Below are 25,148 nucleotides of genomic sequence, written 5' to 3' on the forward strand. Positions count from 1 at the left end.
GATAAGACCATGTTGCATTGTTGACACCAGACACAATTGTAATAAATTGTAATAGATGTGCTGACTCACTTTTCATGGATCATGAACACAACGGTTTGTTTAAAAAATTGATCAAAAAACAGAAAATACAGATGTTTGGAATATTCGCAAGTTAATTAAATTAGTAAAATATGTAGTTAATGTCCACAACGTTACGATGATAAATTAAAATAAATTGTAACATGGCCATACATGCATGTACATTATCTGATTACTAATAACTTATGGTACTTTTAAAAGTTCATAAAATGTCGCTAATCATTAACACAAAAATTTAATAGTATTTACATATATCCATCTGCGTACATTTTGTGATTAAGTCCAGTCCAGTAAGTCAGAGCAACAGCATCAACTTTTTAGTTGTCCATAAAATAAAACATAAGTAAAGTGTATTGGTCTCGCCCACTCAATCGGAGATCCTGAATCAGCCTGTGATTCTCCAGGTGTGGGTTGGATCGGATTGATTAATTAATTAATGGCTGGAAAACGGAAGGCTGTTGTGCTAGTAAAAACGCCAATTAATAAGAGAATTACTAAACCCCGTAAAGTCTCTGCGCCCAAAAAGTTAAAGCTTTGTACCATTCCTGACCAGGCTTTCGACATGGGTCTGAATATTGGTCCCAATAGTAGTGAAAATAGTGATAACTCTCCGATTACAATTGGTATACTAACCCAACTACTTAATGATAACACGAAAATTCTCACCAGCAGATTTGATAATCTTGATACCTCAGTCGCCCTCCACAAAGAGAAGCTTGATGAGCTTGAAAGTGAAGTAAAAAGTCTAAAGATTAAAGTATCCGAAATTACAGGTGAAAATGAGCGACTTTGGTGCGAGTTATCGAAAATTAATCTAATATTCTCAGGAATCCCTGAAAGAATCAATGAATCCCAAAAAGACTTATTTGATCAAGTGGCAAATGTTATTAAAGCAACAGGACACACGTACAACTTTGACACCGCATATAGAATTGGGGAACCATCAAAAAACTCGACTAGACCAATAAAAGTAAGGTTCTTATCACTGTTTGAAAGAAATGAAGTTTATGGAAATAGATTCAAAGTGAATAAGCCGACATTTATAAACGAAGATTTACCCGCATCGCTAAGAAACGATCATAGGATTCTACGACAGAAACGTTCTCAATTACGCAATCTGGGATATGATGCGAAACAAATTCACGTTGATTGGTCAAAGAGAACGATAAACAGTGGTGAGTCGTCTTTTTATCTATTAAATGGAAATCTTATTGAGAAGATTTATAAAACATCTACTACGCCGGCATTACATCGTGAGAAGCAAAGAACAAGTAACTTATCATTCGGTAATACAAGATCAAGTACCCAGCCGAGGGGGTCGCAAGCCCCTGGAGTTGGAGCACAAGATCCCACTATAATGATCTACGACTCAAGTCTCGATTCCCTAAGGTCTCAATCTCATCCTGGTGGATACCTTCAAAATCTACGACCTGAGACTGGTTCTTCAAAGACATTATCAACTATGAATACGAATAATTTCTCCCCCATCAATGAATCTCCGTTGGACGACTCACAAAATTTCCAAACCCCAACAAACAATTCGAGACATTTTTTAGACCCAACCATGTGAAAAACGACAAAGAACGGAATCTAAAATTGGCTCATATAAACATTAACTTGATTCAAAAAAAGTTCCATGAGCTAGCCGCATTTTTATCTCTGCAAAATATTGACATTTTATGCATAAGTGAATCCAGACTCAGACCAAATACTCAATTACGTTGCTTTCCTGGATACCATGTACATAGAAAAGACGCCGTTAAGTCAGGGGTAGAGTTGCCAACTCGGCTTGGCTTGAATCGGCTTATTGAGTTGAGTTGAGTCAAGCTGAGTTGAGTTGAGTAAGCCGCTGACTCAATAAGCCGGCTTATTGAGTTGTGAGTTGAAATGAGTTGGACTTGGCTTGACTCGGCTTGACTCAATAAGCCGCTGACTCCGCCTCCTCGTGCTTACACACGTATGTACATACATACATACGTACACAAACATATTTACTCCGCTCCACTTGTATTGACATGTTATTTTTGTTGCAATTATAAACTAATCCTAAATTATTATTGTATTTTGTGCTTCACAATATCAAAAATTTAAAATTGAGACGAATATTGATATTCAAATAATATAACTGCTAATATAATCAGCTGTTTTATCTTCATAAATCTTAAATGTCTAAAAATTCGTAGGGTTTTTAAATGTGCAAATTTATTAAATTTATTTTGTTAAACTACTGTATAGTAATTGAAGGAGAAAATATTTATTTTTAACTGTAACAATGGATCCAATTTCAGTTTTGCATTTAATCACACAAATTACTTTATTTACGTACATATGTACATATGTATGTAGTTATGTAGTTTATGATATTAGTATAAGTTTATTAATGATTTCAATTGGATGCTTAACATTTCAAAAGTCAACTTTAATTTTTCTGAATGTTATTTTGATTTCTATAATTATTTAATGTCCATTTACTTAAACCAGAATGCATGTCCATAAGCTGACTCGGCTTATTGAGTCGAGTCAAGCCAAGCCGGCTTATTGAGTTGTGAGTCGAAGCAAGCCGGCTTGCTTCTGACTCGGCTTGCTTCGACTCACAACTCAATAAGCCGGCTTGTTTTGACTCACAACTCAATAAGCCGGCTTGCTGGCATCTCTAGTCAGGGGACAGAGGTGTAGCAATTTTTACTAAATCTCAGCTAAAAATAAAAATTCTTAATATATGTAATTATATTGACGAAACGAAAAATACTGAACAGTTATGCATAGTGGTTCAGGACGGTTTTAATAAGTCCTTCATTGTGGGATGTTTATACAGACACCCTGACTACTCTGGTGAAACTCTGACAAGTGATTATGATTATTTTAATGAATTTTTTACGAATATATGTATGTTAAGCAAAAATATGTACATATTAGGCGATTTTAATCTACGTGATGAAAGGACATTTACCCCATTTAATGAAATTTTGTCTCGCCATTCATTGTATCAAATTATTGATACGCCCACCCGTGGAGATAATATTTTAGACTTAATCGTGACAAACAATATTAACACAGTGATAAGTAAATATATTTATAATCCACAATTATCTGACCATTCTTACACTGAATGTAATCTAAATCTCATTAGGCCAAAAGTACCTAAAATAACCATTAGTTATCGTAAGTTTAATTCACTTAATAAAGAAAATGTATTAAAGTCAATGGACTCTCTTCAACTCGATAATATAGTTTCTACGTACAACGCCACCAATACTACTCTGTCTACAATTCTCACAGTATTCAATAAATACGCCCCATTTAAAAATAAAACCATATACCAATACCCTTCCAAGAAATTTATCTCACAACAAACTAAAGACTTAATAAAGATTAGAGATATTGCTTACAATAAGTATAGGGGTAGTAGGGATCAAGTGAATAGAACTCAATTTTTACAATTAAAAAAGAGGGTCAGTGCAGCAATATATCGTGACACTAAATTGGAATTCTCTAACAAAGTACAGTCTTTGCATTTATGGGGAGCTCTCAACAAACTATACCCACTGCTGAACCCTCCACCTTTAATAAATATTTGCCTGGACGAGATAAATGCCTTCTTTGCTGCTATTTCCACAACAAGCCCGTCGACCCCGGTACCAACACTACCTGTAAAGCCTACACTACCTTGGGATAATTCTGAGAAAACCTTCAAATTTGTTGAATTGACTATTGATGACATGAACAAGACGTGGAAACAAATGAAGAACCGATCATCCATTGCTTATGATACACTGGGTATTTGTAACAATATGATTAATATTTGTATGGAATCATATAATTTTAAGGTTCAGCTTAGAAATTTATTTAATCTATATATCTCCTCAAATCAACTGCCTGAAGAACTGAAGAGTTCAAAAGTAGTCCCCATTCCAAAAACTAAGGTTGTCAACTCACCAAATGATTTGCGCCCGATATCAATTCAACCTATTTTATCTAATTTTTTTGCAAAGTGTTTATTTAACCAGTTATATGTATACCTCGAATCTAATAGTATCTCAATATCAGTTTGGTTTTAGAAAACTACATTCTACAACTCATGCACTTATTGCAATAACGGACTTTGCATATGAGGCCCTAAATAACAATTTTGTATGTATATTGATATCGTTAGACATTAGAAAGGCATACGATATGGCCTCAAAAGAGGTGCTTTCTCATAAATTGCGATGGTATGGAGTCGAATCTGATATCATTTACTCCTTGTTAAGTGAAAGAACGCAATATGTATGTATTTCGTGTAAGGAAACTGTCAAAAATTCCAAGACTTTGCCAACTAATTTAGGTTTTCCACAAGGTTTATGCATTAGTTGTTTATTATTCCTCATCATTATGAATGATCTTCCGTATCATTTAAAGCATAGTCTGTCCATCATGTTTGCAGATGATACTGGGGTTACCATTGCAGGAAAAATTGAGGATATAGAAATTATTAAAGAAAAATTAGAACATGACCTAAATATAATTAGCGTATGGATGAAACACAATTGGCAGGAACTAAACGTTAATAAATGCGCTGTAATGTTTATTTGTAATAAAAGGGACAAATCAAGATTAGCCGATATAAGTATCTCATTGAATAATGCTCCGCTGTGTAAAGTAAATTCTATGAAAATATTAGGTGTAACTATTGACGAAGATCTTAATTTTATTAATCACGGTAAAAATGTTGCTAAAAAATGTTATGCAGCTTTATGGTCTCTCCGTCCTGTAAAATATGTATTAAATCAGCAACAGAAATTAATAGTGATACAAGCGCTTGTAAATTCGATTTATACATATGCATGTCCTATTTGGTTAATTGGTAAGAAAAATATACTCTGTATTGATAAAATAATTAGAGCTTGTGCTCGATTTATATCGGGTAAATCTAAATATGAGTCGATAATTGATGATATAAGTGATTATCCCTGGCTATTATCTCGAAATGTTGTAAACCCAGGGCTTGTAAAAATGGCTTACAAAATGTTGAATGAAGTTGAACCTGTGTATTTTAGAAATTACTTAACTTTGGGAACTGAGAGGAAGTGTACTAGAAATAAGACTTACTCGGAACCAATACGCAATGTCGCAAAAAAGTCATTTCGGTACAGAGCACATAAAGCTTTATTTAACTTGCCTGATTCCTATGCTAATGACATTATAAAGGTTAATTTTAATCTTTTTAAAAATTCTGTAAAAACTTTCCTAATAGACAAACAAAGGACTGAAGGAATGTGTGAAATTTTTGAAATGATCGATGATTTTGAATTTGAAGAATGTATAAATTGAAGTGTACTTAACCTTGAGATGTAATAGCCTACTTGGTAGGGTATCTCATTGTATTAATAAATAAATAAATAAATAAATAATTAATCATTACGGATTAACATTGCGGATTATATAAGGATCTCGTGATTAATATCTGTTTATTCACTGGAAAAAAGTCGATGTAATACATACATATAATATTTTAATTAAACCAATTAAATTTGTTGGATATGCAGAAAGATGACATTATGTCATCAATTTATATCCATCTCAAACCAGGAATACATTAAGGTAATTGAATATACCAAATTTTATCATGAATTATCTGATTACTTCCCGGCGTATTGCGGGTGTATCCTCCAAAAAAGTAGATCCTATTATTCGCCTCGACCCAAACAGGATTCGTCTCCGAGAGATACGTCACATTTTCCGCACTCACTGGAAAATTCTCCACCAGAACAATTTCACTTTGCATCGATTCCGGATCGAATTTAAGGATCGAATTGGGCCGTGGACCCGTCGTCCAGTTGCCATAGCCCCCAACTATCCATGCATTCCTTCCGTCCCAGACAGAGTGAGGGGTGCCTAAAAAAACGGGGAAATATAAATTAAAATTTTAATAGGTAGCTTCAGCTACTTTATGCGAAGACTTTGTCCGTCTGTCCGTCAGCAGGTTTACGGGAGAACAGATCGAGAAAATCGAAATAGGTTTCCGGCATCATGCATATGACCCTAGGGGGAGGATCCTATTAACTTTTGAGGGCAACCGGACCACACCCCTTGGCGCCAGGGGGTGCGGTCGGGGCAAAATGAGATTTTTTGCGCAATTGATTCTATGGATGAAATAGAGTGAATTTGTGTGTTCCCCATTGCGCCACACCCCCCGGGCACCAGGGGGTGTGGTCGGGGGAAAATGAGATTTTCACTGAAATTGAATCTATACAGCGAAATTCAGTGTTCCCGCGATGTCGTGGGAGTGGTTGGGGTAAAGGGAGTCTGAAGCTACTTCCTTATGTGCAACGGTTATTTAACAACAGTTACAACGCTTTATTTAAATTATAAAAATGTAAACCTTTAAAAGAGAATCCCCCCAATATCGGAGCCTCTGCCTCAACTTGGAATGAAGTCATATTAAACTTCACCACGGATGGAATGCCCCCCTCCACATTTACGAATAAATACGCGCTCCCCGCCCCATCGGACACTCCTGCTTGCAAATTATACTCCGTCGGTAGCAAGCCTACCCTTGCCGAGGTGGAGCTCGTCTGGTTGAAGAGGATAATCACCTCTTTGTAGAGGGATCCACCCAGAATAAAGATATTATTGGGGTCCTCCCAGCTCGGAAAGGCGACCGAGTTGAAGTTATACCAGGGGATGACGCCAATCGCTCTGACGGGGTTAATGTTTCCCGGGATATATTTGAAAATGTCGTTCCTTCCGTACTGCCCGTTTTGGACGCCGCCATGGTAATAAATGCTCCCCTGCGTGTCAATCGACATCGTCCCGGCGGCCCGGTTGGAGGGGAGGCGTGCCACGATGGAGATTTCGTCCGAGGTGATGGAGTACCTCGAAATTTCGTAGTCACCGTACGGTATCCCGCCGATTATGTAGATGGAGTCGGATTCGTCATAGATGGCGGTGGTGGCGTATCGCCCGGATGCAAGCCGGGCGCCACATTCGGTAGTGAGGAGTTGAGGGGTGGAGTAAGGGAGGAGGAAAAAGAGGGGAAAAAGAGGGAGGAGGTTAAAGGACATTTTTTTAAAAAAGTTGGTGTAGAAGAAGGAAGGAATGGATTAATTAAGCGTGTCGTTCTCGCGAAGTGTGGTCGAATATAAGGACTTTATTTAGGAAGTTGAAGTGAATTAAATTAATAATCTTATCAGTCACCGTTCCATTAGCGTGCTGGACTAATTTGGGTTTTGTGTATGTTTGATTTGATCGATAAGTGGACAATTTAATGGAAATAGCTTACACAATCGTTTGATTCGCTTTTAATTAAAGGTTACATAAGTTTGTACTTATGCAAGATGTAATGGTGATGTATGTCCGCATGGGATGGCGTTTAAATGATGCATTAATTCTCAATTGAATACGATAAAATTTTCCAATCTATTTTTACACTATTATTTAATTTTGAACTTTGCATTCGTACCAAACCATACTTAACATACCTTAGTAAAGTTAACAGGAGGTTAACTAAGGTTAGGACGGGAGTTCCGCTATGGACATACATACATGTGTACATACAACTTTCTTTACTTATGTAACCGGGGAATTCTAGTCCGTATTGCAATAATTTAATCGTTCTGGTGAGTGCATTGATCAAATTTACTCATAAAACTGATGATTCCCAATCTTAACAGTTTTCGGAATCTTTCTCGCCCACTCTGGGTCCTCTTTGTCTGGATTGTTGTAATGGGTGGATCCCCGCGAGGGGTCATGGTCCCCAGATGACAAAACCTCATCCGCAATTCTCTGCGCTTTTTGGTACGCTTGTGGTTCGTGGATGTCAATGTCACTCCTTCCGTTCCAACATTCGAATTGTTGGTGTTTGACGCACACCCCTATAGTACTACCGCCCCAGTAGTCGCGGTTTTTTTCTGCTCTATTCCTGATCACGTGACCGACGGCCCTCTGTCCCTCGTCGGGCTCGCCTCTAGCTTCGGCGTAAATGGTTTTGGCTAAGACATCTCTTTCACTCAAGTGAGACATTTTTTCTGAAAATTAAAAAATGTAAAGTAGTAAAATTTGAGACAGAATTTACGAGGAAATAATTTCCTTGGAATTCATGCAGACATTGGTGTAATTCACGTAGTGCATGATATTCATGCAGACTTTTATAAAGTTATAAATATTTCAAAGGAAAATTAGCTTACAAAAAGCTCAGATAAAGGATGTCTTTGTATTTTGTAAAAGTTTGTAAAATGATTTTACGAAACTTCTAGATTTTGCGAGGTATCAATTAGGGTTGCCGCGGGTAGCGAAAATGCTACCCGTTACCCGACCCGCTACCCGCAGCACAACTACCCGTACCCGCACGGGTACCCGCTACCCGTTATGAGAATTAGGTTAAAAACTAGCCACGCTTGAGAATAAGTTGGATTTGATCAATTATTTGTTCATTTGAGTTGATATGTACTTTGAGATAGTGCTATGCAAGTAACGCATGCCTTTTGGCTTACAATTGGATCGTTTTTCAAGTTATGTCGGTATTTCTTAGCGATTTATGCATATCAAAAAATTAAACCAACAAATAGGAATTACATTGCACTAATTTGTCCATTGAATGAACAGTTTAAAGGAAACTATTGCGGGGGCAGAGTTCAAAGTCCACCATGGTTTTTGTCCATTGCAGGAAAACGATACAGAACATTTCCTTAAAAATTAAACTTTACAGCCAATGTTATTCTTCGAAGAGGCCATTTAAAGGAAAGATAAGTATCACGTGATTCCTAATTTTTGGCTTGAGTTTTTGATAAAAATATACTCGCTGTGCAATTTTGGTTTAGCTTGAAAAAGGTTCAATTTTTTGTTGGATTTTTTCAAATTTTGATTTAACTGAAGTTTTCATTCAAAAAAATTGTCTACAAATACATTTTTTGCTTTCAATCGGATTCAAGTTTTTCATCCTCAAAGAACAAATTAAAACCTCGGCAGTCTTACATAAACAAATACACACAAATACAGGTCAAATTATTACTGATATCTTAGAGCAGGCAAACTATGCTTGAAAAACAATATGTAATTATTCCGCATTTCCTGAACGTGAAAAGTATTTGAGGCCGGCATAGGCTTCTGTGGTTTCCTTAAAGATACGCTGGTTATAAACGCTTGTTGCTGGCAAATGACAAATTTTGAAATGGAAAAATAATAAATTGACTCTTTTGTGCGTAAATGGACTAACTTGCTGCTAACTTTCTTTGTGAACTGATTTACGTTGAAAATTAAATAAAAAACTAAACTACCCGTTACCCGTGCGGGTAGTCCTCGCTACCCGCAAGAATCGAGCGGGTATGCGGGTAACGGGTACCCGACCCGTTACCCGCGGCAACCCTAGTATCAATGACACCGTGTATTTATTTAGTGACCCAGTAATCTCTTTAAATGCACAACCTTTCAAATAATTTGCTGAACAGAGAGTGTGAAGACAACGTGTACTTTGTATTTAATCTATTTCTAGGTTAGAAATTAAGGACTTGGTTCAGAATCCTCCGTGGTAACAAGAGGTCACTTTTGTGCAACTTTGCCCCAGGTTTGCATAGGATGGGTTGCATGCAAAATTTTTTAGTCTGGTTTATTAACCGACAAAACCATTCGTGAAATTTATAAGATAAAGTTGTTGGGCCTAAACTAGGGTTGCCGCGGGTAACGGGTCGGGTACCCGTTACCCGCATACCCGCACGATTCTTGCGGGTACCCGTTTTCTGCGGGTAGCGAGAACTACCCGCACGGGTAACGGGTAGTTCTGTTTTTATTTAATTCTCGACATATATCAGTTCACAAAGAAAGCTAGCAGCAAGTTAGTCCATTTATCAACAAAAGCGTCAATTTATTATTTATCTATTTCAAAATTTGCTATTTTCCAGCAACTAGGGTTTATAGCGTGCGTGTCTTTTCGGAAGCCACGGAAGCCTATGGCAGCCTGATATGCTTTTCACGTCCCTAAAATGAAATTATTGTTTCTCAAGTAAAATTTGCCTGCTCTAAAATCTGAGTAACAATTTGACTTGTATTTATTTATGTATTTATTTGTATTTATTTTGTATTTATTTATTTGTGTAAGACTTACGAGATTTTAATTTGTTCGTTGAAGATGAAAAACCTGAATCCGATTGAAGGCTAAAATTTTATTTGTAGATATTTTTAAAATGAAAACTTAAATTTAAATCAAAATTCCAAAAAAAAATCAAACTAAAAGTTGAACCTTTCTTCAAGCTACACCAAGATTATCTAGAGAGTATATTAAAAAGTCAAGCCAAAAATTAGGAATCACATGATACTTTCCGTTGAATGTCCACTTTAAAGAAAAATATTGGAGGCAAAGTTCGATTTTTAAGTAAATGTTCAGCATCTTATTCCTCCACTGGACGAAAATCATGGTAAACTTTGAACTCTGATCCAAATAGTTTCCTACGGGCTATTCAAGGGAAAGATTAGTGATAATTCCTAATTTTTAACTTGATTTTTTGATATCATTCGTTAAGAAATCCCGATGTAGTTTGAAAAACGTTCCATTGCAAGTCAAAAAGTTTGGTTTCAGAACAACTGCGGATATTCCCATAGCAATTTACGGCATTCGTTACTTGCGTAGCATTATCTGAAATTACATATCAACCCAATTGAGCCAATTAATTAAATGGAATTTATTCTTAAGGCTGGTTAGGTTTTAAGTCAATTTTCATTACGGGTAGCGGGTAACGGGTACCCGTGCGGGTACGGGTAGTTGTGCTGCGGGTAGCGGGTCGGGTAACGGGTAGCATTTTCGCTACCCGCGGCAACCCTAGCCTAAACCACACCAGCCTCGTGTAATTATGGTTTTACCAGGACATGCTCATTTTTACTAAGATCAACGTTTATGTGAAAACTAGTGAGAGAAATTAGATTCGGTTTTTGGCAGAAGCTGGACAAATATGTTGGTTAGTGCACTAACTATTTCTGGTAATTTATGAAGGTCCAGGAGATTATTGAAGAAACAAAATATACGGTAAAACCAGTGTCGCAAATAAATAAAGGGCTATATACACTTTCCGTCAAACTCATAAATTATCCAAATGATCTCCTCGTCTAGATTCAGGTCTACCCTGCTATTAAAAATTAAGATATCCCATATGCATGCACAAGGTTAGTCAGGACCCTTGATCTAAATTAAAAAATCCAGTATGGATTATGTGTTGCTGTGCTGGTCCACAACCACATGAGGTATGGGACCAATAGCTTTAATTATTTTATAAATTTCTTGAGTAGTTTTGCTAATTAATGCACCAGATTCAAATTTTTTACATACAACCCATCCCACGCAAACCTGTGACGAAGTTGTATAAAAATGGCATAGTGTTACCACGGACGATTCTGACCAAGACCTTAATCGCAAGCTTGCACAGATGAAGAAATAATTTCTATTTTAGAGAAATCTGCATTTTTCAAGCCAGACTTGCGTTATACATATATGATTCTTGTTCTTACCGTTTCGACACGATGCTTGAGGAAGTGACCCGTCTATGTAATTCTGCAAACTAACCATCTTCCAAACAAAATGAGCGTCCTTTATATAAGTTGGAGAAAACGTTCTGGGTGAAGCATTGTTTCAATGTCATAGGTAGATACGTAAAAATGAACTATATGTATATGCTCATAAGTTGATTTTCCGTGTTAGGGACTGTGCGTAAAGCATGTGATCGACTTGGAGAGAAGGGATGTGGTGAGGCATCATATTCTTCCAATTTTAATGATAAAACGGAGAATATAAATACGTAACATAATGGGCCAAAATTCTCCGAAAATCGGTGCCATGCTTTATGCACGGCGTGTTGCATAAGTTTGTGCATGTATTTAAATATGTATGTACAGTTGTATGGGCTATAACCTTTCTGCCCAAAAAGTCCTGTTTTGATAGGAATCGAGCGTGCACGCACTCTCGCCTACTTTTGCACGGAGTCATGAGAAATTTTAAACTTTGTCCTAGAGATGCGAAATTTGGCATGCATATGCACCAACATATGCTACATCATAATATAACATCAATTCCCGTTCCGTTCGCTATAAATTTTTCAGGAAAAATCAAAAACCAAATTGAATACGGGTGACATTTGGTTTTTGATTTTTCCTGAAAAATTTATAGCGAACGGAACGGGAATTGATGTTATATTATGATGTAGCATATGTTGGTGCATGTGCATGCCAAATTTCGCATCGCTAGGGCAAAGTTTAAAATTTCGTGCAAAAGTTGGGAAGAGCGCGTGCACGCTCGATTCCTATCAAAACAGGACTTTTTGAGCAGAAAGGTTATAGCCCACCCAACTGTACATACGTGTAATACACGTCGTGTATACATCTGAAGGATGAGGTTTCTCTCAACGGAGTTCACGTTACTGGATGAAGCTCATGAGAAATTTATATCTGTAAATTTGTTTTGGTATTTCTATGATGAGACCAAGTAAGAACGTATGTATGACTGGGAAAGAGTTGCCAAGGAACTATTCCGCGTATTTACTACAATCAAATGAGTCATCATCACCAATTAAGTCTACATCGTAACGAAGTCTTCATGTACATATCATGTCAAACAACTTTGGACATCTTAGGTAACCATTGCATGCACTGAAACATCCATTATGATATGATCCTGTAAACTCGTCTTGGAACAATTCTGCAGAAGCAATGCAGAAGCAGGAACTGAAACGTCTTTCCAAAAATGTGTATATCCCTGTACATACATATCTATGTGTGTATAAGTTCCAGAAAGTGCGCAAATTTTTACCAGAGGTGCAAAATTCTCATGAAATTGGTCCAGCGAAATGACTTCATTGCAAACATTAGAAGTTTAGTCACGCAAAAATGGGTTACTCATCCTTTCACGTGTCTGCATAGTACGGGAAATCCAGTCATTTATATATGTGTTTGCAGACTTTTTGTGAAGGACACAAACTGCAAAGAAGGCTTTAAAATTATCGTTTTTGCATCTTTTTTAAGAAATAGAATTAAATCATGACATTTTTAAAATGTTTAAAAACGAATTTTTATAATTTCAGGGAAGTGGTTCTTAGAAAAATTGTGTTTATAAGCACAATTTTTGAAATTGGGTCAAAATTCGAAACATTACAGGGTTTAGAAAAATCTAGATTTTGACTGAAATGTTTTGTGAAAACATCCGCCCGCGCTAGATTAACAAAATAAAATTTTTTGTCGTTGCTAAGGAATAGTGTACATGTAATGCTGAAATATTAATAAGCCTTGGAAAAGTAGGAACAGCACATTTCCTTGGATTAAGTCAAATCATTTTTATTTTACATATATTCCCGATTGCTGTATGTACCTAATGAACGCAAAGCGGATAAATTTCTATCCGCTTTGCTATATGTGTAATGCTCTCAGGAGGTGAACCTTACTAGTTGCTACCCACAGATCTCGATGCCCTTTGGATATGTTGGAGCATCCATTGAGTGATCAAAAAACCCCAAGTGGTTTGATGGAATAGCCACATTTGCGCTCGCCACACCCACTTAAAGGCGCTAAAAACACGAACAAAGCCCTGTTTTCACTCAATAAAACCCTAGCCAAAAATCAAATTTCTACAGGATTTTGAAAATATTGAATCATTATACTCCTAGATACATAGTTGCATTATCATCTCCATTGTCAAACTCAACTTATTTGAAATTATAATTTTTGCGAAGACGTACGACGGTCAGGAAATTTTCGAAAATACTCAAAAAATAAAACAAAATTAAATTTGGCGTCGGATATTATAAAACACATATGTATCTCGGAGTATAATGGTGCAAAATTTTGAAATTGCGGCCAAATTTGAATTTTTGGCGAGCGTCTGAAGATGGATTTTCGTGTTTTTGGCGCGTTTAAGTGGGTGGCGGGCGCAAATGTGGCCACGGCATCAATAGATCTGTGAGTGGCAACTAGTGAGGTTCTCCTCCTCCGTTCGTGTTGAGAATGGATCCATGTAACATTAAGTTATGATTGCGTTTTGCAATAAAATAAAGTTTGACAGGATGTTTGGATTACTTGGGGATGGGTTTGATTATTGACGATGAAATTATTTTACCTAATTGTCAGTGTACCAGGCTGGTAATAATTTATCACCACTGTTGTTGCGTGTATTCGACTCCGGCAATGGTGAAGTCAGAATAAGATTTATACTCTACGTAGCCACAGATCGGCAACAATTGAAGCGCTACTAACCGGAAAAAGTAATATTTCTCCGGAGGTGGCAGGCAGTGGGCTATGCGGGCGTCGAAGGGACCGGCGATCGTGTTTTGTTCTAATCAGAAATGTAACAAATCAAAAATCTCACCTTTCCCCAAGAACATACTTGACCTCGGAAGGTCAAGGGTTGACCTTTGACATTATTATGGTGTATATTCGAACTCGTGAGGTCCGTAGCTTTCCGAAAACATACGGTTTGTAGCTGTGTGGTTTCGAGCGAAAAAGTGCACTGACCTTTGACCTCGGTTTGCGGTCGAACCAGGTCACTTAGGGCTTAGGGACCAATACATTTTTTGATCAGCACCTCGAGGTGTACAACATATCAAAATTTGGGGCAAATATCACGGGGGGGGATGTTCTCATAAGAAGGGTGCGTCCTCCTTAAATATGCAACACAACTTTGGGTAACTATGACTCGGGCTAAACACACTCAATTCTAGAAATTAGCCAGCAATTAAAAAATAGTTAAAAATTCTTTCGTTGACCCAGTTACGGCCTCACCCCTAGTGTAAATTGTTTCAAATCATCCTGGAAAAGAAGTTACGACAATTAAAAATTTGAATTATTTACTGAATCACGGCAGCATAACCGTCTTAGCAACTGTGGTTAACACTTTAATTTTCGTTTTTAACTGTTTCGTGTTCGTTGTGGCAAAAAATTCTTGTTGATTCGGGTTTCGGGTTGTTAGTCGGAACCCGAACCCGACCCGAACCCGAAATTTTGGGATCAGATTTTTCGGACCCCAACCCGAACCCGAAAGTTTCGGGTTCTAAAATTTCGTATCCGAAGCAGGACCCGAACCCGATCCGAACCCGAAACCCGAAGTCAGAACCCGAACCCGTGAGAAACACTATTTTTATCCGACATTATCCTATCCGATCAGATAGGATAGGATGACGGATATCCGACACTTGTTATAACATGGATCCTATCCGAGGCTCGGATAGGATAATTATCCTATCCGAGCCACATGTTAGGATAGGATACATGTTATAACAAGTGTCGGATAATCTCGGATTATCCGATCGGATAGGATAGGATCGGCAACCCTAACTAAACCCGTGATATCGATATGATACGATGTAGAAGAACGATGTACTAATTTGAAAATAAGCATATGAGGTAAGTAAATTAAACCGTTGACTGGGGTTATTATAAATTTAATTAAGAATTAATTACACAGTATTATGTATTTGCCAAGCAGTGACACCTTAAACATTTTTATTTCCAATCCAATAGGAATTTTGCGTACAACTTTTAGTAAATAATTTTCGTATTATAACACTTTGACTGTGATGATCAATAAGTGCATTGATCAAATTTACTCATAAAACTGATGATTCCCAATCTTAACAGTTTTCGGAATCTTTCTCGCCCACTCTGGGTCCTCTTTGTCTGGATTGTTGAAATGCGTGGATCCTCGCGTGGGGTCATTTTGAGGATCCCTTGATGATAAAACCTCATCCGCAATTCGCTGCGCTTTTTGATACGCGTGGGGCTCGTGGATGTCAATGTCACTCTTTCCGTTCCAACATGCAAATTGTTGGGCCTTGAGGCACCCTCTTTTATGCTACTGCCGCCCCAGTAGTCGCGGTTTTTTGCGGCTCGGTTTTTGACCACGTGACCCACGGCCCTCTGTCCCTCATCGGACTCACCTCTAGCCTCGGCGTAAATGGTCTTCGCTAAGACTTCTCTTTCACTCAAGTGAGACATTTTTTCCTGAAAATTAAAAAAAAATCTTAATTAGTAAAATTTGAAATGTATTTTACGCTGAAATTCATGCAAACATTGAGGCAATGCACGCAGTCCTTGGCAATAGTGTAAATGAAATCCGTAAATATTGTTTGTAAGCTTACAGATGTCTGCAAAATTTTTTAAATATTTCGAAGGAAAATTGTTGAACAAATTTTTGTAAACTGGCTCAGATCAAGGATTTCTTTATATTTTGTAAAATTTTGTAAAGTTATTTTACGAAACTTGGAGATCTTGAAAGGTACCAATGACTTCTTGTAGTAAGGGGAGATCCATGAATTATTTCACACAAAAATCGCGAACTTCTAATCTCGATCCCCCCGCGTGACATAATTTATGGACGGTTTCTAACACTCTTATATGTATAAATATGTGATTCTTGTTCTTACCCTTTCGACACGATGCTTCAGGAAATGATGCACGTTTGTGTATGTATCTGTGAATTTACTATATCTTCCAAACGAAATGGCATTGCTTTATATATGGTCGAGAAAACATTTTGGGTGACTCATTGTTTCATGTCAGAAGTATATAAAAATGTATTTGTGCTCATGAGTTAATTTTCTTTTTAATGGGACTATGCACAAAGCATGTGGTCGATTTAGGGGGAAGCTAAGGTAAGTGCTAAGGGTCCTCTCCTTCCTATTTTAATTATAAAATGGAGCACGCATCACACGAGAGGTCAAAATTCTCCAAAAATCGATGACATGCTTTATGCAAAGGCCTCTTACATAAGTTGGTACATGTGTTTAAATATGTATGTACATATTTACATATCTGTGTGATATCAGCAGTACCAGATTTTTCTCGATAGAGTTCACGCTACTGGATGATTCTGATGAGAAATTTTCATTTGTACAAAATTGAGTTTGGGCATTTTTATAATGAGAAGGTCTGACTGAAGATGAGTTATGATATGAGTATTCCATTTACTTACCACTCTTAAAAGTTAAATGAGGCATTATCCATGTTAAACAAATTTTGGACATCTTAGATAATCGTTGCATGCACTCAGACACCAATTATTGTTCAAAATTGTATAATAATACGTGCATAGATGGAAAATCACATGCAGCTGGTAACAATTCTGCAGGAGCAGACACTCAAACGTATTTCCCAAAATTTGTAGGTACTTGTACATAAATACGTGTAAGTACACTCTTAGAAAAAATTTTACTTTTTTGAAAAGTAAGTGCACTTTTTACTCCATATGAAGTAAGATTTACTCTGTATCAAGTAAGCGTTACTCTGGATTTAGTAAACTTTGCTTCATATGGAGTAAAAAGTGCACTTACTTTTCAAAAAAGTAAAATTATTTCTAAGAGTGTACCAGAAAGTGCACACACTTTTGACAGATGTGCAAATATCTCATGAGATTTACGTTTCGATTTCGAAAAATAGATTACTCATCTCTTTACGTGCCCAAAAACAGTAGATTATGTATACTGTTTTTGTTATATATAGTATGCCTGAAAACCTGTCCTAACTCGAGTCATCCAACGCAAATATTATTCATTGTTTCACTGAATTTCCAAAGGAAAGGACAGAAGAAAAAGGAGGTATTAAAATTAATGATGACTTTTACTACGTTATTATCACAGGACCTGATTCATTTTTATTTTTGACGAATGTTATTATTAATAATGCCGCTATACATAAAAACAAATTACATACATCCGAGCACGATGGGTAACAAATTTGCAAACAAAAGCGCTAGAAAATTGTCCTAATATATCTAACTCTCCGCCGCTTCTTTTCGGCCAAACTGCGAAACAGTGTTATTATTTTTATCAAAAATTACTAATTTTCCATCTTCCCCAAATTTAATGTGATGGCCTTTATTAGCAGTGTCTGAACTCCAAATTTGTCCCTTAGCTGCATTATAGAGAACTAGATTTCCATCGCTACCAAATTTGAGGGAACGACCCCGTAATTTAAATTGGTTTGGATTTTTAAGTCCGGTAGCTGACCCCGTATGCCATTTAACTCCTCCCGACTCATCATAAATAACTAAATTGCCATCCCTTTGAAAGGTTAGCATATAATTCCCCATGGAGCAATTGTAGCCGATGGGAAATTCGTACGGGGCAGTGACACTCTTTCCACAAGGGCTTCTATCGTCCCGTCGAGGAGGTTCCGGTGGTTTGGTCAGTAGTCCAAGAATATACCAGTTTTGCCTTAAATTTGCAGGATTACATTCCTCCAAAGTGACTGCATCCAGGCTAAATAGTCTCAATATTTAAATATGTCGTGATTTAATTTAAGGGGTTTACATAAATATATTTATACCTTACCCATTCGCTGTCAAGCAACGTCCACTTTGCAGATTTTTGATCATAAACCGAATAGTGTCACCATCATTTCGTACAGCTCTCCATTTTTGAGAACGATCGTCATATTCCGGCTAAATGGATGTATTTACACATGTACATTATTGTACATACATCTACATACATGTAAATGCATGGACATATACATATGTACATACATACATGGACAAACATGTAAATGCATGGAAATACATGTACATATGTACATACATGGACATACATGTAAATGCATGGAGAAATGGAAATACATGTACATACATGTACATACATACATACTTGGACATATGTACATGTAAATTCATGGACATTCATGTAGTATACAGAGAGTCCAGCACGTTGCTGAAAACGTATTCGACCTTAAATAACCCCGGAACGGTTTGTCGCAGCGGGTCAAAATTTTGAACAGAGGAGCATGTTAACCTCAGGGTGGTGTGTGCAAAAATTCAACTCTCTACTTTCAAAAATGCCTCCCCCACAGCCCCCAGAAGTTGAAACAGACATTTCAACTCTTTCCAAACTCCGTCTAAAAAATTCGGTCACCGCAGAAAAAATTTTCTTGTAAGTATCCAAACTCCAAGAAGTCCATTTGATTTACATCGGCGGATTGTACAAGTATTTCACTATTCAAAATAATTTTTGTCTCAAATCTAGCTTCAAGGTCCTTTGCATAACCTTAGGTGAACTTTGCGTCTGGAAAGACACCGCGTCACGATGAAAAATCACCTTATTTATTTTTTTACCGTATAATTGAGGAAAATGTTATTCTAAAAGTGGTTGTAATACACGGTCCACATAATACTTCGTAGATATCTTCACTTTTTGCGGGACTTTGATAAGTGGGAGGACACCACGACCCAACATTGCACCCACGACCACAAGCTGTTTACAAAAGTTCTCCTCACGCGGAAGCACTAACTTGCGTGAATTGTTTCCGGCATTTGTCGTGTAGTAAGCTCTTCGAACCTAATTAGTAACTTGTAGAGAAATTAGTGCTTCGTCAAATGTCACTAATAACTCACTCTGATTCCTTCACAGAAAATTCGAATAATTTTTTTTGTAAATACGGGCGCGATTTTTTTCCTGCTTTTCGGTCAGCTGATGCACACGACTTTTCCGACCAAGTCGTTTTTTCAAAATCTTAATTTCTCTTTTCACTCAACGCTTAGACACCACAACCTTACGGAAAATTTCCCTTTGGGTCGGTGGAGTGTCTTTCGAGGTCAAGAGGTTACTTTTCCTAAGCACGGTCGGAATTAGCATTTTGTTTGCCTTCTTCTGGTGGTGGTTGCACTCCACGCAAAATTTTTCGCTTTTCACCTATATTTTTCAATACCTTATTGATTCTAGATTTCGAAAACGTTTTCTCTTCACTTTTAAGATATTTTGTTATTCGGCTGTACGAGGACTTTAGTTTGGAAAGAGTTTTTATGACTCTCTCGACTTCTGGGGGCTGTGGGGGAGGCATTTTTGAAAGTAGAGAGTTGAATTTTTGCACACACCACCCTGAGGTTAACATGCTCCTCTGTTCAAAATTTTGACCCGCTACGACAAACCGTTCCGGGGTTATTTAAGGTCGAATACGTTTTCAGCAACGTGCTGGACTCTCTGTACATACCTATGTACATACGTCGACATATGTACATGTAGCCGCAAGCTAATAATAATAATCATATTATCCACTAATAACAAATTAACCTACCCAGATATGTACTCTTCCATCATTCATATGACTCTCCGTTACAACCATTAATTCCGTTCCATCTTGTGTCCAACTCCAAATCATACCACCGTCACCATCCTCATCAAGTAGGCCATCTATAAAAATATGTATGTTCATTGATCCGTAAAATATATGTAAATATATATAAATTTTAAAAAATATATTAAACCTACCCCAGTCAACCGTCCACTTTTGGTATTCTACGTAAATGTCGACGTCCGTATTTATAATGTCACCATGCTTAGATAACCCTTCCCATAAAGTGAGATACTTCGAGAATTAAAAAAATAATAATTATAAATACTTATAAAATGATGATAATAATTTTATGATTTTACCCTGTTCTGATCTCCACTTAGAATCTTAACGGCACCAACTTTATCACAATACATATTGTTTATTTTATTGATATCACCAAAACTGAGCTCTTTCCTGTTTCCAATTTCCACTTCCGGATTGTTACTAAGTATTGTAGCGTTACCATTTTTACTAAATGCGTATGCACCATAATGCATGATACTGTATGCGTCATATGGAACGAAAAACGGATCCACGATATCTTTTCCTTTCTTTTCAAAATTGTTTTGTTCCCCTGTTACCGGAAAATAAATAATTAATTAGAAATTCCCGGAAATTAATGTTTATTATTTTTACAAAGTATCACACCAGGTTTGATATTGTCCCAGAAAATAGTGACATAATCGTCCCTATCGGTTCTACTTTGTTCATGGAAAAATCCCAGCGCATGCACAATTTCGTGCACCATTGTTCCAAAACAGTTACAATATTTGCCCAGAGATAATTCTTGTCTACCCATTGATCGCATCCCGACGGCGGAACTACAATCTCCACGATCAGTGACGTAAATATAATTGTCTTCTTTGTCTAGGGGTTTAAAACGGATACAGGTACGACCCATAATGTGAGCCATAGCTCGGGTAAAGTTCTCCTTAAAATTGGAATCTATTTGCAATAATCAAAAGTTAAATTAGAAAATAATTTATATATTAATAAAACTAAACTTAAAAAAAGACTAATACCAAATTTAGGATCAAATTCGTAAATTATGGTAGAATCCGGCCATCGATACGCTGAATCCATAAGACCACTACTTTGCCTCCAATTACTACCATTCAGGACGACTATATCACCTTCAAAGTGGGATCCCATCTCTTCCGGGTATGGCTGTCCGCTTGGGCCTATATACACATATGTACGCACTTAATAAACCTTACTAATTAAGACAAATTTATATTAAGAAAATATTTATATACCTTCCTCAACAACAAATTTGTCTCTCATAAGATACAGATAAAACCCGGCTCCCAAAACAAGGACCAAAACAAGTCCAACAATTGATACAAATGTACATGTTTTACACTTTCTGGGGGAACCGTGTTTCTTCAAACCTGTTCGAAGAATGGGTTCATAACTAAAGTAATCTTCATCAGGGATCCCCATTTGGATTTTTTTGTTTTTAAAACTTTAGTCACTGCATGCGACCAGTTGAACTAACGGAATGGACAGACGGCCAGTATAAAATCGGAAAGATTTATTCCCAGTATAAGTCATCCCGTCGGATTACATATCTGTATGATTTACTGTTGACTTTTTTATGCTGATAAATATGCATGAGTTGGTTGTACAATATCTACATTATTTTCCTCCTCATTTATAATAAATATTCCATCAAATAATCCCACTCCAAAAAAGTGTAAGTAAGATAAACAAGTGAATCATTTATTTTATACAAATCCCGGATTTCCTATGAAAAATAGACGTGTGCATATAAATATATGTATCTTACTCAAACAGAGAAATGGTTAATATTTATTGAGTTATCCTTTGCATGAATCTTCACTTGGATTCGAATGTTATAACATCAACACGGAATACGGAAATACACACGTATATAATTTATGTTTTACAGATATTTTTATTTCTCCTGTTAAAGTCAAGCATCTGTCTCTCATTTTTTTGCAGTACCTGTCTTTCCGTATTTTATTTATGTAGATTACACAATTTTATTGTTTTGCACGTCATGTTAAAAATTTATTTTGTTGATTACATAATATGTATGCTTTTATAATATTTTAAAATCGAAAATTCAGCAACTTTAGTCAAGCATAATTTCTCGAAAATCTAGAACATGCTTGGTGCACATACATACATATGTACGTATGTAAATACAGTGGAATTGAGTGGAATTATTTGTGTATGTCACTTCATTTGCATAAATTTCACTATGTCCATTTTCAGCGATACAGGCTGTCCATCTTGAATAAACTCAAAGTCTCTCACTAATGCGTTAGAATATGCAAATGAGATGACATGCGCAAATCATTATACTGTAAGTTCCTTAATTGAAAGCTAATTTCTCAATTCTCAGGATTATACGGCTGTATCATATGCACAAACACCGTATTAAGCACATTTCTGATTCCTCCCATAGTCCAACTTTGAAATTTTTCTGATTATAGTTGGCTTACAACGTTTATGAAAATTTGTCCCTGATGACACACTTTAAAGTCTAAAAAAGTCGTTAAAGTAAATAATTAATGAATAAAAAACGACTAAATTACTAAATTATTACGATAATTACGATGATAAATTACTAAATATTAGAATGCTTAAAATTTATTTGGTTCAAAAGGTTTTCGTCTATCTGTTCACAGGTGTGCAATATTCACAACAGAGAAGACGGAACAAGCGATTATTTATGTATGCACAAATGTAATTGTGTATGCATGTGTATGATTGTGTATGCACAAATGAATCAAATAAATTTTAAGCATTCCAGTATTTAGAAATCAATTCACAACACCAGCATCATTTTAGTTTTACTACTGCTGTCATGAGCATCATTTTAGTTTTACTACTGCTGTCATGAGCATCATTTTAGTTTTACTACTGCTGTCATGAAGATATTACGTCAGCTAATAAATAGTTGCTTAAATAAGAAATCAACATGAACCTTCAGATAAATCCTGAACGTGTACCCAGAACAGAACAAAATACGGATATTCGACTATATATTAGTATTCTTGTCATTGGATTTGATTTTGTAAACTGATTTGATTTTGTAGCCGTAAAATGATGCCGTAAAATGCCGTAAAATGTTGCAATATTCGATTCGCACTGGGGCAATTTAATAACGAAGATGAATCCAGCAGTCCTCAGACTTCGTCCCATTTAACGAGCGAAATTCGAATTTTGCGCGAACTAACGTGCGAAAACGTGGTGCGACTTTACGACTGTTGGGCAGAAATGGAAGAATGTAGCCAACCCTTCTTAAACAAGTCTGGACTCGACCGACTCGTTAATGACAACAGAGAGTTGATGTCTTCAACTCAGTCCGTATCAAATTGTCCGTCAGGTTACATATTCATCAAAATGGAGCTGTGTTCCTTTACCTTGCAAGATTCGTTGGAAGAGGGCAAAATGTCCACTGACGGATTTGAATTTGCCGCCATAGCCACAGATATAGTAGCCGGATATAGTGGCCGGTAGGCTACATTCATGCCAAGGGTTACATCCACCGGGATTTGAAACCCAGCAACATTTTATGCAAGGTAGATTCACGTAGGGGACGCAACGTCTGGAAAATTGGGGATTTTGGCTTAACCATACAAATGGTGGATGAGTGGACGAGTGTAAGAACCTCGGGAATTGTGGGGACAATGATTTACGCTTGCCCGGAAATGCGAGCGGGACGGAGTTACTCCACAAAAGCGGACATGTTCAGCTTGGGATTGATTTTTATGGAAATGGCGCAGTCTAATTGGAGCTTAGATGCGAATATAAGGCCATCTTTCTTGAATTCGGTAAGAGGAGAGCTGGATGCCGAAAAAAGATTAAGCCTTATTGAAAATAATGTGAGAAGCAATTGTCAAAATTTTGCAGTAATAATTAATCAGTTGTTGTGTCATGAGCCAAATGCGAGGTTAAGCTGCATTCAGGTAGAAGCTAATTTGAAACGGGTTGCAGATCGTGTGTAAATGATTGAAATATTTCGTGATTTAGCGAAATAAACATGAGACTCTTATATTCTTTATGCAAGAAAATTATCCAGTTATTATCACACACTGTACATATTTAGTACGGATTGAATGATTGGATTTTTGAAATGCAGCATTTTTAACATCGCTCACAAGACCTATGTATGTATGTATGCATCGAATCGAAGAAGTACTTTTATTTATAAATAATTTTGATAAATAATAATGATAGGCCCACTGTGACAAATGCAAACACCACAATTATTAATATTATTCTAGACGTAAATTATCCACGTGTCATCCAATTCTTGACATGCTCAAAAAATAATAAATTTGTTGTTTTTTTTTTATTCGCCACGCATCAAGTCACCTATCTTTGTAAGCGTGTATTTGTTTGCCGAAATAATTTATTAAATATCTACCGTCTTCTTTAAATACCAAATATTCTTTCTGATTAGATTAAATTCGTCCATTCTAAAAATGGGGATAAAATTCAATATTGAACATGCTCGCATTTAATGTTAAGACTATTGGCAATATTTTAGAGGATTATTATCTTGTTATTCTCAAAAGGTCGTCAAATAAGATTAGAAATTTTCTTGCTGGCGTTCTTAATCTTATTCAACTAAAGAATAAGCATGAAATTGAAACGTTGTGTTGTGCTTGGCACGATTTCCAGGAATAGATGCCCTTGATATTTTATATTTAAATCGATTTCCTATGATATACCTACATACATTATACTCAATGTCGAATAAAATTGTAATTCGTATGTAGACGCACAAAGTGACGTAGGCAAATAAATTTGCAAAAAAAGATGTTAAATATTTAAAACCATCAAGGTTGGCCGGACATAGAAAATTAGTTAATCAATTTTCAAAATTATAAATGTCTCTATAAAATACTACAACGCAGTTTGTTAACATTTATCTGTTAGTTCTTCATATTTCTTCAAAGGTATTGAACTTATTTCACCGATGTGGAACAATGGCACCGCCATATGTTACCTCAAGTTTTGGCGAATATGCCGTAAAATTTCGATTT

The 25,148-nt window shown here is 36.5% G+C and overlaps 3 protein-coding genes and 1 long non-coding RNA gene across 5 annotated transcripts; all 4 read right to left on the reverse strand.

The window, feature by feature from the left end:
• Positions 1-5,495: 5,495 nt before the first annotated feature.
• On the reverse strand, positions 5,496-7,205 carry LOC110861219. Its single transcript, XM_035844539.1, has 2 exons — positions 6,440-7,205; positions 5,496-5,952 (listed from the first exon to the last, which is right to left on the reverse strand). Exons 1-2 carry the CDS (start codon positions 7,119-7,121, stop codon positions 5,654-5,656), a joined length of 981 nt encoding a protein of 326 aa, XP_035700432.1. The 5' UTR covers positions 7,122-7,205; the 3' UTR covers positions 5,496-5,653.
• Positions 7,206-7,695: 490 nt separating this feature from the next.
• Positions 7,696-8,079, reverse strand: LOC110861146 (spore cortex-lytic enzyme). The gene has a single exon (XM_022110253.1). It carries the CDS (start codon positions 8,077-8,079, stop codon positions 7,696-7,698), a length of 384 nt encoding a protein of 127 aa, XP_021965945.1.
• Positions 8,080-15,494: 7,415 nt separating this feature from the next.
• LOC118432994 lies at positions 15,495-16,786 on the reverse strand. The gene is made up of 2 exons (XR_004833128.1): positions 16,446-16,786; positions 15,495-16,023 (listed from the first exon to the last, which is right to left on the reverse strand). It is a non-coding gene; the product is annotated as an uncharacterized LOC118432994 (long non-coding RNA).
• Positions 16,787-17,624: 838 nt separating this feature from the next.
• Positions 17,625-21,669, reverse strand: LOC110861175 (flavastacin). 2 transcript variants are annotated; one of them, XM_035844538.1, is made up of 8 exons: positions 21,381-21,669; positions 21,147-21,305; positions 20,773-21,069; positions 20,445-20,698; positions 20,280-20,376; positions 20,086-20,201; positions 18,351-18,460; positions 17,625-18,287 (listed from the first exon to the last, which is right to left on the reverse strand). In XM_035844538.1, exons 1-8 carry the CDS (start codon positions 21,565-21,567, stop codon positions 17,792-17,794), a joined length of 1,716 nt encoding a protein of 571 aa, XP_035700431.1. In that variant the 5' UTR covers positions 21,568-21,669; the 3' UTR covers positions 17,625-17,791. The 2 variants fall into 2 exon arrangements, with proteins under 2 accessions (XP_035700431.1, XP_021965978.1); XM_022110286.2 differs by having other exon boundaries at positions 17,625-18,278; positions 21,381-21,660.
• Between the last annotated feature and the right edge of the window lie 3,479 nt (positions 21,670-25,148).

This window comes from Folsomia candida, unplaced genomic scaffold, assembly GCF_002217175.1.
Source record: "Folsomia candida strain VU population unplaced genomic scaffold, ASM221717v1 Fcan01_Sc038, whole genome shotgun sequence".
Classification (NCBI taxonomy): Eukaryota; Metazoa; Arthropoda; class Collembola; order Entomobryomorpha; family Isotomidae; genus Folsomia; species Folsomia candida.

Coding starts and splice junctions, on each gene's coding strand:
- LOC110861219 (XM_035844539.1), bottom strand. CDS start 7,121: ATGTCCTTTAACCTCCTCCCTCTTTTTCCCCTCTTTTTCCTCCTCCCT. Junction 5,953..6,439: donor GGGGGGATTCTCTTTTAAAG/GTTTACATTTTT, acceptor CCGTTTTTTTAG/GCACCCCTCACTCTGTCTGG.
- LOC110861146 (XM_022110253.1), bottom strand. CDS start 8,079: ATGTCTCACTTGAGTGAAAGAGATGTCTTAGCCAAAACCATTTACGCC.
- LOC110861175 (XM_035844538.1), bottom strand. CDS start 21,567: ATGGGGATCCCTGATGAAGATTACTTTAGTTATGAACCCATTCTTCGA. Junction 21,306..21,380: donor CAAATTTGTTGTTGAGGAAG/GTATATAAATAT, acceptor ATGTGTATATAG/GCCCAAGCGGACAGCCATAC. Junction 18,461..20,085: donor ATGGAAGAGTACATATCTGG/GTAGGTTAATTT, acceptor ACATCCATTTAG/CCGGAATATGACGATCGTTC.